The following is a 13,989-nucleotide window of genomic DNA, read 5'->3' as shown; positions in this document are numbered from 1 at the left end:
CATTTACATATATATAATATTGTAGTTACTACTAATACCAACTAACTTTAGTTTTTATATTTAATATTTAATTTCAATTTAATTCTCAATTAAAAGAAAATAAGTAAGTATTTTTGATAATTCAATAAGCAAAAAGGCATAAGGGGGAAAAAAGAAAAAATTAAGGCAAAAGCTTTTATTTTATACAAATTTCCTTGTCGCGGCTTGGTCGCTTGTTCGACAGGTGGACAGCTTGCGGTTACTGCATATTTTTTGACGCGCGATGCGGTCGCGATTCCCGGCCACGCCAATGAAAATTGAAATAAAGCTTTTTCTATGCTTGGAGGCAGCGGCGACCGCCAACGGTGCAGGCAGGCGACACTCCCGCGAGCCCCATTTCCGACTGGGTGGGATTTCAATCCTTCCACCGTTTCCCCGCATCTTTACGCAGCCATTAAAAATAAAAGGTTCGTGATGAACCGCTACCGAAAATGCCATATCGAAAAAACATTTTCGAAATAGGGCAGGTATTACCATAAATCCCACAATAGTTAACAAAAAAGCATAGTACTTGCCATAGTTTTATGTATGTAAATATATTCACGGAAATGGAATAGAGAATCGGTATAATATAAGTTAATCACCATAGGTTTGAAGAACAGGTTGGCATTATTATAGACCAATGTATTATAGACCAAAAGTGAAAAATACGGTATTAAAAACCACAAAAATAAAATAATAAAATTAGTTGTACTACTGTGATGATCCATTTATATTGCTTCGAGCTGAATTGCTGATATTTGTTGTACTACTTTGTGCAGAGTCATATGTTAGCAAAGTTGTCGAAATGGAGGGTCCTGATGACTTTTTATTTTTAGTACTTGTGTTGCTGTTTATATTGCTGATTGATTCAAAATTTGCACTGCTATTGCTGCTAAGCGCCATTTTCTGCATCTGTCGGATTACAGTTGCCGCATAATAAGCTTGCTAAAAATAACAAAAAATATATATTTTTTTCTTTTTTGCTTTAAAACGACGTACCTTCCAACGAGATTTAGCAAAGTTCTTTTTTAATTGCTCGGAAACAGTTCCATGAATATTTTTGCTACTAGCTTCATTTCCAGAAATCCTGTGTATAATAAAACGAATACAAAACAGTAAAATATGGTGTCTTCAAATGTATGTATTAATCTTCAATAGGAAGGCAGATCGGATTGTTTGCCCAAAATATAATTTTAATAAAGTCTCAATCTTCTAACCTAAAAATCACCACATTTATGCAATTTCCAATCAATCAGTTATAGGGCAGCCTAATTTTCATTCAATCATTTTGGGCAATCTAATCCGATCTACTAAATTTCATTTCATATACTGCGTGCAACGAAAATAAAGATGAGTGCAAAGTTTGAAGACTATAGCTTTTATACTAAGAGACTAGTTTGCGTATTTTGCTTACTCACAAGTTGATATACACTGCAGTTAAGTAGCAACATATATTATTAGAAATATATCGAACCGTATATAGTTGTTCGATCCTTATGAGAATTTCACTATCAAATCAATTTTCTAATAAAAATTTTGGAAACAGCCCTAAGCGTCTTTAAAAAAAACCAAGGTTGTGTTCCAATCGTCCAATATGGCAGCTTTAGAAAAAAAAATCGGCCGATCCTTCCGCCTAATTTGCGTAGAAACAGACGGTCGGACGGGCAGACTGATAGACGGACATGCTTATATCGACTCAGAAGGTGATTGGGATCAAGAATATATATACTTTACAGGGTTTCACACTTTTGACAAATACCCGATGCAAGGGTATACAAATAAATAAGGCAATTGGTTTTAATTATGGCTTGCCATAATTTTGTTAATTATAAAAATTTGAAATATTAGGAAAGGCATATGGAAATTGAAAAATAAATAAATTTTAATAGTTTGATTTAATTTAGTAGATATTTTAATTTAGTTAATATAGATTTTAGGATTTAATAGTTGATTAGAAGTATATGCAAAATTGCATTGCAATTGATTCCAAGATAAGTAGTATCCAGCTTCTAAATGAGTTTCCAAAGTCTAAAAAATCTGCTGTTAGCGATGTGCTTGTGGCGAATAATATTGCGCCTGCTCATTCAACAATTATAATAATAATTGTAAAGCCGCATAATAATGTAAATCAGAGGCTTATCATCCGCCCCTGGAGGTTTTAATCAAAACCAATATAAAAACTATTCAAGTTCTTTTCTTCCGTAAGGCTGACTTTATGAAACTAACCAAGTTAATTTTGTAATTTGTAAGGTTCCGCGTAGTGTTATATTTGCAGAATGTTATAAGAGTTCTATTCGCCGCTGCCGGATTCAGGTTGTATTCTTAAGAGTTACTTGAGACACTTTGCAAACCTTTCCTTAAACTCTTTAATCTATAAATTCTAGTACATTCGATGTACTCGTAGTGAAAGTTCTCGTTGGATTTTCTCTATTTATAATTATGTACATGAAACCCGAAACCGGCATTCCCATAATCCGCAAGGAAGCAGAAGAGTGGGACGCCCCAAGCTAACCTAACCTGGCGCCGATCAATAACTCTCTGACAATAACATCACCTGGGACTTGGCAAAAAGAAACAGCGCAGAATAGGGTCCGGTGGAATGCACTTGTGGATGCCCTAAGCTCCCAAGCGGAGCAATAGGAGACAAAAAAAGTTTAAAAAAGTTTAGAGAAGAGTGTTGCACTGATAAGGCGTTTAATATAAGGGATTTAAGATTATTAGTGGAGCAAGGTGACAAGATGTGGTATAGACCATTGAAGTCCGAACATAATACCCTGCACGGATCATGTTGGGCATATGTCGAACTACAATGGTTGAGGAGTAGAGGACAAAAGTTTCTAGTCCTCCTACTAGGAACGTTACAATTTATGCGTGTTAGTAAAGTAAAGGCGTTCCCATAGAGAAAGTACATAGCCTGGCGAGGACTTGATCGATAAAATGACATGAGTTTACATTTCGATCCATTAAGCTTTAGGTTATTTGCTAAACACCAATTTTGAAATTTATCCAAATCGTTTTGAAGTCTAGACTGGGCGCTAGTGAACGTCATCAGCGTACATAAGTACAAGTGAATTAGTTAAGGCAAGGGGCAAGTCATTAAAAAACAGTGTAAAAAGTAAGGGTCCAAGATGGCTTCCCTCGGGCACCTCAGATGGCGCGGACAAAACGCGATGTAACATCTTTAAAGAAAACACGTTGGGTTTTCCCAGATAAGTAGCTCGAAATCCAGATCACAAGATCAGTTGGGAATTCCAAAAGACTGAGTTTACTTATAAGAAACGGAAGGTTAACAGCGTCAAATGCTTTACTGAAGTCAGTGTAAATGACGTCTGTTTGTAAGCCATTCCGGAACCCATCCGTGATAAAAAGATTTTAGCTCCAATAAGTTGGTAGTGGTGGACCGGCGCTTCATGAAGCCATGCTGGCACGGAGTTATTATTGACCTAAAAAAACCGGCGCTTCATGAAGCCATGCTGGCACGGAGTTATTATTGAACTAAAAAGGTGTTGCAAATGTGGAGTGATAAGTTTTTCAAAAAGCTTAGGAATTGCTGACAATTTAGAGATGCCTCTATAATTTGCAGCGTCGGACTTGTTTCCATTTTTATTCAGCGATGAAAGATTCCTTCCACATAAGGGGAAAGATCGAAGTTTCCAGCGATAGATTAAAGAGTTTAACAAGCGGTTTGCACAGTGCCTCGGCGCAGTACTTCAGAACACAGCCTGGTACTCCATCAGGGCCTGGCGAATACACGGGCTTGATCTTAAGAAGATCCGATAACACACCACTTTGATCGAAAGATGGGCAAAATATAAGGTTGGATGATTGGATATTATAAGTGTAAGGCTGAGCTGAACTGCTGCTAGGTGCTGCTGATCAGTGTTCACATGAAGACACCGTGCCAGCATGTCTTCATGAAGCGCTGTTCCAACACTACCAACTTATTGGAGTTTACATCTTTTTTCACGAATGGCTTTCGGAATGGCTAATGACCGACGTCATTACACTGTCTTTAGTAAAGCATTTGACTCTGTTGACCATTCGCTTCTTATAAGTATACTCAGTCTTTTGGGATTCCCAACTTATCTTCTTATCTGGATTTCGAGCTACTTATCTGGAAGAACCCAAATTATCTTCTTTAAGGGGGAATGCGAAATTGGAGCGCCGAAAAATAGACATTTTTCCCGAATTTTTTTCTTGTAATCTATTGAATTTTTTGAAATATCGCTTTATTATGTGAAAGTACATCATTTTAACTTAAATTTAAAAAAAGAAAAAGGAGAAAATATTGAGCAGTTTCAAAGATATGCCCCGTCGAAGTGAGGTCCGTCTGAAAAACACGGGTCGCTGTGACCAAGACTGTGGAAATCTGGATCGTTTTAAATCAAAAAATGAAACGGATTTACATTTATTGAAAGTATATCTAGTACTTAATCGATGAATATTAAAAAAAAAATATTCGACAAAATGGCAACCTATCAAAGTTGAACAATCGTTTTTCGTAAAAAAAAAGAGGTAGTTTTTCAGCTGTACAAAAAAAAAGTTTTGCATAAAAAAATCAATTCTTCGATTAAGTACGAGATTATTATGTATTAAAAAAGCATGCTAAATTTCAAGACAATCGGGTCACTAGTTTTCGAGTAAGAGTGGTCACCGACTTCAAAAACGTATTTTTGAGAAAAACGTGTTTAAAGTTTCAACTCACTATTACATAAGCCGGACGCCCCTGCCTTTAAACATGTGTATCTCAATGAATTTTCACCGGATCATTTTAAAATTGTGAACACATTTCTAAATATATACACTTTAAGAAAATGCAAAAAAAAAATTTTTTGAAAGTTACAAGTGCGCATGCCCCCTTAAAGATGTTACCTCGCGTTTAGTCCGCGCCACATCTGGTGTACCTCAAGGAAGCCATCTTGGACCCTTACTATGATAATCAGAATAAAATTATTTCCAGTTTTTCCTTAAATTCAAAATTAAACATGGCATAATCTACTGATTTCAATAGGAAAATAAAAATCTCCCATAGGAAAATGTAACTGCTAGTAAGTTTTTTTTTATTTTAGCTGCTATACATATGTCGGCGCCCACTAAGAATGTGTGAAAGTTGGGAAGAGTGTATGGGTATGCTAATGTCATCCTTATAGAAATATTGCACAGTCATTAATTGCACTATAATTGGTTCTGTGTGTGTGTGTTGTCGCTTTAAGAAAGGTCGTTTTAATGTCGTTAAGAAATGTCGGTAGGGCGACAGTGTAGTGTCGCTGTCGCCGAGTGTGGTTCGGTGGTATGGAGGGAAAGAAGAAGGGACGACGCAGTCAGAGAGACTTTCAATTTGGTCGTCGTGTGTGCAAAACCGAAACTCGCTGTGCTAATACGATGTCGAAAAATAACGGTGCTGTAAAATCAGAAGTGGGATCTGGCTGGCTACCGAATAATTCAGAAGAACCATGGCGAATTTTGATGAAATTGCAAACTAAAAACTTAATCGAGCTTATTAAAGCTGTACAATCGGCGACACCTGAAGCAACAAATAAAAAAACAATTGTGCTACCAAAATTCAACGTAGAGGAAATTGCAGTTTCTGTGACACTTGCGAAGATGGCTCATGTTGACAACAGATTGCAGCGTTTAACCTTTACTTCAAATATGCGCACCCGGAGTGAATTGCAAACCGAGCTTAAAGCATTCACGTTCAGCAAGAGAAAGAAAAATCTAAAAGAGGAAATATCGTCACCTGACATAAAGCGTTCTAAACTTTCAACAATAAAGTGTCATTTCTGTGGAAAATTAGGCCACAAGATGATGGAATGTCGAGATAAACAGCAGCAAAATCATCCGTCGTCTTATGCTACAAACAGTTTGAAGTGAAGTTTTCGATTGCAGTCGTCGCATGCAGACGTGTTTTTTATTGTGCTCCGGGAAAAAATATTCAATAAAATCATAAAAGTGCAGTGACTGCTCTAAGAAATCTACAATAACGCGAAAAGACGCTTTTGCGATGAAATCGCTAATGTTTATATTGATTAATTAATTAATTAATTAATATAAAACACAACACTTAAAACTCAAACTAAATCAACCTCGACTGCAATGAGTTCAAACGACGTTCGCACACAACGTCAACGTGAGCTAGACGAGAGACGGCTCTCAGTACAAAGAAACAACGCGTACTTCTCTTTTAAAGCAACCGAAAACCATGCAAGCTCCGATCAAGCTCGGTCAATTACCCCCAACTTGACCGAATTCTTAAACGTAGAGAGCGAGAGAGCGCGTTCCTGCTCCCCCTCGATACCATCGATGTCTCTGCAGCCAAAGAGTGCAGTAACTAGCACCTCAATTTCTTTGACAACGTCAACAGTAACAACAACAACAACCGCAACTGTATCGACAGCGCGTTTAACGACGTCATCAGCTAGCAGCGCAAATAGTAATACGTCCGCGCTGCCCGAAAACCAAAACAAAAACAAAAACAATGACTATATTAAGCCGGCTGTGCAGACTGGCATGGATCGCTACATCCAAATCAAAAGGAAGCTGAGCCCCCTGAATTCCAAACGCAAAATAACCCGTGGCAATGCTAGCCTAGTAGCAAAAGAAACGCCCATTAACTCAAACCGATTTAAAATCTTGGCAGACGCCGATGAGGTTGAGGCGGTCGAATCCACTGAAGTTGGGAAAAGGAAGCCAAAACCTCCGCCTATCTACATACGCGAAAAAAGTTCCAATGTTCTTGTCAACAAAATTATTGAGCTTATTGGTAAGGATAACTTCCACATAATACCCCTTGTAAAGGGCAACATTCAAGAAACAAAAGTTCAAATGAAGTCTGAAGATAACTATAGAGTATTATCAAAATATCTTACCGAGAATAAAAAGAACTTTTACACGTACCAGCTAAAAAGCAGCAAGGGCCTGCAAGTCGTACTTAAGGGCATAGAGCCCGAAGTAACGCCTGCAGAGATAAAAAAGGCGCTACAGGAGAAGGGTTTTAGCGCCAAGACAGTCTTTAATATCCTTAACAGGGATAGAAAGCCGCAGCCACTCTTTAAGGTTGAGCTTGAACCAGAAACCAAGCTTCTGAAGAAATACGAAGTGCACCCAATATACAATCTTCAGTACCTGCTGCACCGCAGAATTACAGTTGAGGAACCGCACAAACGCAATGGCCCGGTACAATGTGCGAACTGCCAGGAATATGGCCATACAAGGTCATACTGTAAACTGCGCCCGGTGTGTGTAGTTTGCGGAGAGCTTCATGACTCCGCACACTGCCCAGCGAGCAAAGATGACAGCAACTCGAAAAAGTGCGGCAACTGCGGTGGCAATCACACTGCTAATTATAGAGGATGCCCAGTCTATAAGGAGCTGAAAAGTCGCATCCACCAGAAAGGAATAGCTGCCCGCACCCAAAATGGACAGTTCACGGCGTCCAGATCAAACCCTGAAGTCTTCTTCTCGACTGCAGCCAGATCCTCACTAGGACCCATTAACGTTGACAAAAATGTGACATACGCAAGCGCCTTAAAATCAGGACCGGCGACACCTGCCTCAAGAAGCTCATTTCTGCAATCAGCATATCAAGAACCGAACACGGCTCAGCAACATCAACCAACAGAGCAGTCAAAAAGCAACTTTGAAGCTATGATATGCAGCCTACAACAAAGCCTGACGGAATTTATGTCGTTTATGCGCACAACTATGCAAGATTTAATGCGAAACCAAAATCTATTGATTCAAATGCTGGTTTCACAACAATCCAAATAATGGCTTTCCTACGGATATCTACGTTGAACGCTAACGGCGTTTCACAACATAAACTTGAGTTAGCTCAATTCCTACTCGACAATCACATCGATGTAATGCTGCTTTCGGAAACACACCTCACAAACAAATACAATTTTCAACTACGAGGATATTCATTCTACGGAACAAATCATCCAGATGGTAAAGCACATGGTGGGACTGGAATTCTAATCAGAAGCCGCATAAAGCACCATTATCAAAACAAATTTGCTAAAAACTACCTACAGGCCACATCTATAAATATACAACTAAATACTGGCAACCAACTTACACTAGCCGCCGTATACTGCCCCCCTCGCTTCAATATAGCTGAAGATGAGTTTATGCAGTTTTTCAACACACTTGGAGACCACTTCATAGCAGCAGGAGACTACAATGCCAAGCACACACACTGGGGATCCCGTCTCGTGACTCCAAAAGGGAAGCAGCTCTATAATGCAATTATCAAAGCCAAGAACAAGCTCGAATATGTTTCTTCTGGCACACCAACATACTGGCCGGCAGACCCAAGGAAACTACCAGATTTAATAGACTTTGCGATTACCAAAAACATCCCTAAAAATCTGATAAGCGCCAATTGCCTATCGGATCTTTCATCTGATCACTCGCCTGTCCTGTTTATTCTACTGCGACATCCAGGAACATTGGAACAACCATTAAAATTGACCTCACAGAAAACCAATTGGGTTAAGTACAGAAAATATATCAGCTCACACATTGAGCTAAGTCCTTATCTCCACGATGAAGCCAACGTAGACAGCTTTGTTAATTCACTTGAGTCTGTACTCGTCTCTGCAGCTCGAGCCTCAACATCGCAAACTATAAATACACAAAGCAATAAAAAGACAAATCTACAAATCGAACAGCTCGTCCTCGAAAAGCGGCGTTCACGTCGCGAGTGGCAATTCCACAGATCGCCATCTACTAAGCAAAGCTTTAGACATGCCTCACGTCAACTTACTAAAGCCCTACAGCAAGAAGAAGCTTATGTCCACCGCCGCTATATAGAGCAATTGTCAACTTCTAGTACAAAACACTCACTATGGAGAGCTCACCCAACTCTAAGCTCACCGAAAGAAACAGTGATGCCTATTAGAAATCCCACAGGCGGCTGGGCGCGCAGCGATGCAGACAGAGCCAGCACGTTTGCCAATCACCTCAAAAATATCTTCCAACCAAATCCGGCCACTAGTGCCTTTACTCTGCCGACTTTACCATATGAGCCTCAGCTTCAACATGAACCAATCGAGTTTCGCCCAAACGAAATCGCTAATATCATCAAAAACCAACTAAATCCGAAAAAATCACCAGGCTGCGACCTCATAACTCCCAAAATGATCATTGAGCTTCCATATTGCGCCGTCTGCACTATCACCCAGCTCTTCAATGCCATCGCAAAACTTGGCCACTTTCCAGCGAGATGGAAAAAGTCAATTATAATAATGATAGCAAAGCCGGGAAAAGACCACACAATTCCCACGTCGTATAGACCTATAAGCCTACTTTCATGCTTATCTAAACTCTTTGAGAAATGCATTCTGACTCGAATAAACACATACCTAAGGATCCAGGAAGGAATCCCGTCACATCAGTTTGGGTTTCGTGAAAAGCACGGTACAATTGAGCAGGTCAACCGGATAACAGCAGAAATTCGGAATGCATTCGAAAAACGCGAGTACTGTACCGCAATATTTCTAGATGTCTCTCAAGCATTTGATAGAGTCTGGCTAGAAGGTCTAATGTACAAAATCAAGACAATGCTCCCTTGTAATACCCACAAGCTTTTAGAGTCTTACCTCTACGACAGAAAATTTGCTGTGAGGTGCAACACTGATATATCTGACGAATTCACTGTTGGAGCTGGAGTTCCTCTAGGAAGCGTACTCGGACCAACATTATATGTTCTCTACACAGCAGACATCCCGACAAGCACACGATTAACAACATCTACGTTTGCTGATGATACAGCTATTCTTAGCCGCTCAAAATGCCCGATGCAAGCAACTGCGCAGCTAGCTCTTCATCTGGTGGATGTTGAAAAATGGCTATCAGACTGGCGAATTAAAGTAAACGAACAAAAATGCAAGCACGTTACGTTCACCTTGAATAGGCAAAACTGCCCGCCCCTTACGCTAAACAACACCCTACTCCCGCAAGCAAACGAGGTAACATATCTAGGAGTACACCTCGATAGAAGACTCACATGGCGTCGGCACATAGAAGCTAAAAGAACCCACCTAAAGCTAAAAGCCAGCAGCCTTCATTGGCTTATCAACGCTCGGTCTCCCCTTTGCCTTGAATATAAAGTCCTGCTGTATAACTCGGTACTTAAACCTATATGGATGTACGGCTCCCAGTTATGGGGGAATGCCAGCAATAGCAATATTGACATAGTCCAGCGAGCTCAGTCGAAGATCTTGAGAACAATCACCGGGGCACCTTGGTACGTTCGCAACGAAAACATACATCGCGACTTAAACATTCTTCCAGTCAAAGATGTGATCGCAGAACAGAAGGAAAAGTACTTTAGCAAGCTATTGTCGCACCCTAACCACCTGGCGAGAGGTCTAACAAGGTTGAGTAACCAATCACGACTTCGTCGGAATGACCTACCCACCCAGCGACCGTCTTGAGGAACGTGCAACCAGAATGCAGTCTTAGTCTACTGTTAGATAAATGTTAATGTTAAGATTTGAAAACTTATTGTTAGTCTCAAAATTAAGAGAAGATCCAATAAATAAAAGCAAAGTTTAATAAAAAAAAAAAAAATGCTACAAACAGTAATGGCAGGAGTGTATATGGTCATCATCAAAAAGCGAATGTAACCAGCTTTAAGTGTAGAGAGCTTGGTCATATTTCAATGCATTGCAGTAAGCATAAAGTGGACAAGGTCAAGAATACACACCAGACGAAAAGAGTGGAGCTCTGCGAAGTTGTTGAGCCCAAAGGAGAGATGGTTCATCGAGGAGAGACTTTTATAACAACGTTCGACTCGCGGAATGTTCATTAATAAAACAAAAGATAAGTGACAAATTAGCTGGTAAAAGAATTAACAATGTAGTGATGTTAAAGGGTATTGGTAGTGGCGGCATATGTAGCACATTGCAAATACAGTATCACCAGGAAAATTCGAAATTGTTAGTCAAAAACTGTAAACTATAGTTCAAATGAGGAAAAATTTTAAATTAAATACTGATCTTGAGGGGGAAGATAAAGATAAATTACAAGATTTATTCGGGTGAAACGAAAATTAAATTAGTAGACCCAAGAAAAAGGAAAGGTTGCAAATTACTCTTGATTGTCTCACGAATGCTGAATTCTCATTCAATATAAAAAAATGTTCTTTCCTTAAGTCAACGGTTCAATATTTAGAATATGAAGTGAGTGCAGGTGAAATCCGTCCGAATTCGCTTAAAGTTACAGCGTTAACTACCTTGCCACCTCCTCAGTTCGTTTCTGCTTTACGCTCCGAACCATCCTATTGAGTTGCATACCGATGCAAGTTCTAAGGGATACGGTGCCATCTTGTTACACAAAATCAACAACAAGTCTCATGTCGTTGAATATTTTACTAAGGCTGTACGCGGTATCATTCCTATGAAATAGAAACTCTTACTGTTGTTTTGTCTATAAAACATTTTCGCCATTATTTATGGGAAATTTGTATGTAGAAATTTAGTTACTGATTGTAACTCACTTAAAGCATCAAGAACTAAACTGGATCTATGTCCCAGAGTGAAAAGATGGTGGGCGTATTTACAGTCCTTTACTTTTGACATACAGTATAAAGAACGTAAACGAATGTCTGCCTTCAGCAGAGTTGACTTGCAAAATCCCAGAAAAACGAGTTAATCTGGCAGAAATATCAGACAATTGGCTTTTGGCCGAACAGCGTAAAGATTCTGAAATTGTTAATATTGTGGATAAATTGAAAGAAAATTCTCTTTCTGAGGACATTGCTAAAACTTACAAGTTGAGAGCAGGAATATTATATCGAAAAATTCAGCGAAATGTTAGAACTCGATCTTTATCAATTGTTCCTCGATCGTTTAGATGGTCCGTAATAAATCAGATCCATGAGTCCATCATGCATTTGGGATGGGAGAAGACCTTAGATCAGGCCTATGACTATTACTGGTTCGATAACATGTTCAAGTACATTCGGAAGTTCGTTGATAACTGTATTACGTGTAAAATGTCAAAGTCTTTGAGTGGAAAGTCTGATCAAAAGGAGTATATCGTTGTCCAGGTGGATGCCTTTAGTAAATTTGTTTATTTAACCCACACGCTTAAAATTGATGCTGAAAATTGCATAAATGCTGTCACGTCGGCTATTTCTCTGTTTGGAGTACCAAACCGCATGATAGCGGATCAGGGCAGATGTTTCGCCAGCACAAGATTTAGTGAGTTTTGTTCACAACAAAAAATTAAATTGCATTTGATTGAGACAGGTGCAAGTAGAGCAAATGGTCAAGTTGAACGCATAATGAGCACTGTTGAGCGATCAGCGTTTTGATAGCGACCGAATTAAAGACGAGATTCAATTGTTTATATTCAATTTATTGAACTAATTCCGCACAGTAAAACAAATAGCGGCCCGTCAATAACAACTCCCAAAATACAACAAGAAGAAGAACCGCTTTGGCGCAGAAGCTCTTCCAAAGCTCCCAAAAGCGAATGCGCTACAAAATGACAACAAAGTGCATGCGAATCTGGGAGACAAAAGAGAAGATTAAATGCCGCTGCAGATAAACAAATTACCAATATTCTAATTAGCCTATCCGGTGGCTGCTTAGCCCAACAAGCACCTTGAAGAACTTATTAACTGCCGTTGAAACTAGCAATCGATCTTGGCAAGATGCCTTAGGAGAAGTTCAATTAGCTTTGAACTGTACGGTTAGTCGTGTGGCAAAGGCAAGCCCTTTAGAATTGTTTACAGCTAAAGTTGCCCGCCCATTGGGATTGATTCCACCCTGCGATATGGTAGAAGAGGTCGACTTGGCTGAGGTTAAAGCACGAGCAGGTCAAAATATTTTAGCTGCACCAGCATATAACAAGGAGCAATTTGATAAAAACAAGGCTAAAGTTGTAGGATGCAAGGTTGGAGATTTCGTTTTGTTAAAAAATGAAGAGAGGCATCAAACAAAGTTAAGTCCAAAGTTTAGGCGGCCTTCTCAAATAACTGAATTGTTAGAGGGGGATAGATATATGCTCAGGTCTTTGACGAATAATAGAAAATATAAATATGCTCATGATGACATAAGAAAAACGCCAGATGGACAAATACCAGTTGAATTTGAAAGTTGTAATAAGGATTTAAGTAATGAAAAAATTGTAACAGAAACTGTTGAAAGAGACAGTAATTAAACTATGTAAAGAGAAACTGTTGAAAGAGACAGTAATGAAAAGGAAACTGTTGAAAGAGACATTAATGAAAAGGGAACTGTTGAATGAGACAGTAATAAAAAGGACACTGTTGAAAGAGACAGTAACAAAAAAGAGAAACTTTTGAAAGAAACAGTAATGTGAAGGACACTGTTGAAAGAGACAGTATTGAAATCATGTAAAGAGAAACTGTTGCAAGAGACAGTACAGGTGCCTTAAGGGCTAATAATGAAATGGGTAATATTAATGTAAGCACAAGTGCAAAACAATTGTTTTGATCATGGCGTGTGGCGCATTAGATATTATAATGTAAAAGCTGAATGGTTAATGATAATGTAATAATGAGCTATGTCAAAGAAAAGAATTTGTATTAGTTAAGAAAGAAAACACAGAAATATAAAGATGTTATTTGTAATGAGAATTATAACGTTTGATGAGAAATGAGAAGTTATATTTGAACAAACTGTTAAGTTGATTAAAGGGTAACAAAACATTTTTGGAAAAATTGCACGAGGTCGTGTAATGGTCAGGATGGCCGTGTCGGCGCACACTAAGAATGTGTGGAAGTTGGTATGAGTGTATGGGTATGCTAATGTCATCCTTATAGAAATATTGCACAGTCATTAATTGCACTGTGATTGGTTCTGTGTGTGTGTGTGTTGTCGCTTTAAGAAATGTCGTTTTAGCAGGGCGACAGTGTCGCTGTCGCCGAGTGTGGTTCGGTGGTAAGAAAGGAAAGAAGAAGGGACGACGGAGGCAGGGACACCTGCATTT

General features: G+C 39.1%; 1 protein-coding gene across 7 annotated transcripts in view; it reads right to left on the bottom strand.

Moving 5' to 3' along the window:
- Positions 1 to 556: 556 nt before the first annotated feature.
- Positions 557 to 13,989, bottom strand: part of LOC6505454 (calcium/calmodulin-dependent protein kinase type 1) — a 74,405-nt gene continuing 60,972 nt past the window's right edge. For all 7 annotated transcript variants that reach the window (XM_044717675.1, XM_044717674.1, XM_044717676.1 and 4 more), the window contains 2 exons: positions 1,021 to 1,108; positions 557 to 966 (listed from right to left, as the gene is read on the bottom strand). In XM_044717675.1, coding sequence (XP_044573610.1) covers positions 733 to 966; positions 1,021 to 1,108 — 322 coding nt within the window. In that variant the 3' untranslated portion in view covers positions 557 to 732. The remainder of the gene's footprint in view (positions 967 to 1,020; positions 1,109 to 13,989) is intronic.

Source organism: Drosophila ananassae (genome assembly GCF_017639315.1).
Source record: "Drosophila ananassae strain 14024-0371.13 chromosome 4 unlocalized genomic scaffold, ASM1763931v2 tig00000054, whole genome shotgun sequence".
NCBI lineage: Eukaryota > Metazoa > Arthropoda > Insecta > Diptera > Drosophilidae > Drosophila > Drosophila ananassae.
This window is presented reverse-complemented; position numbering and strand designations above follow the sequence as displayed.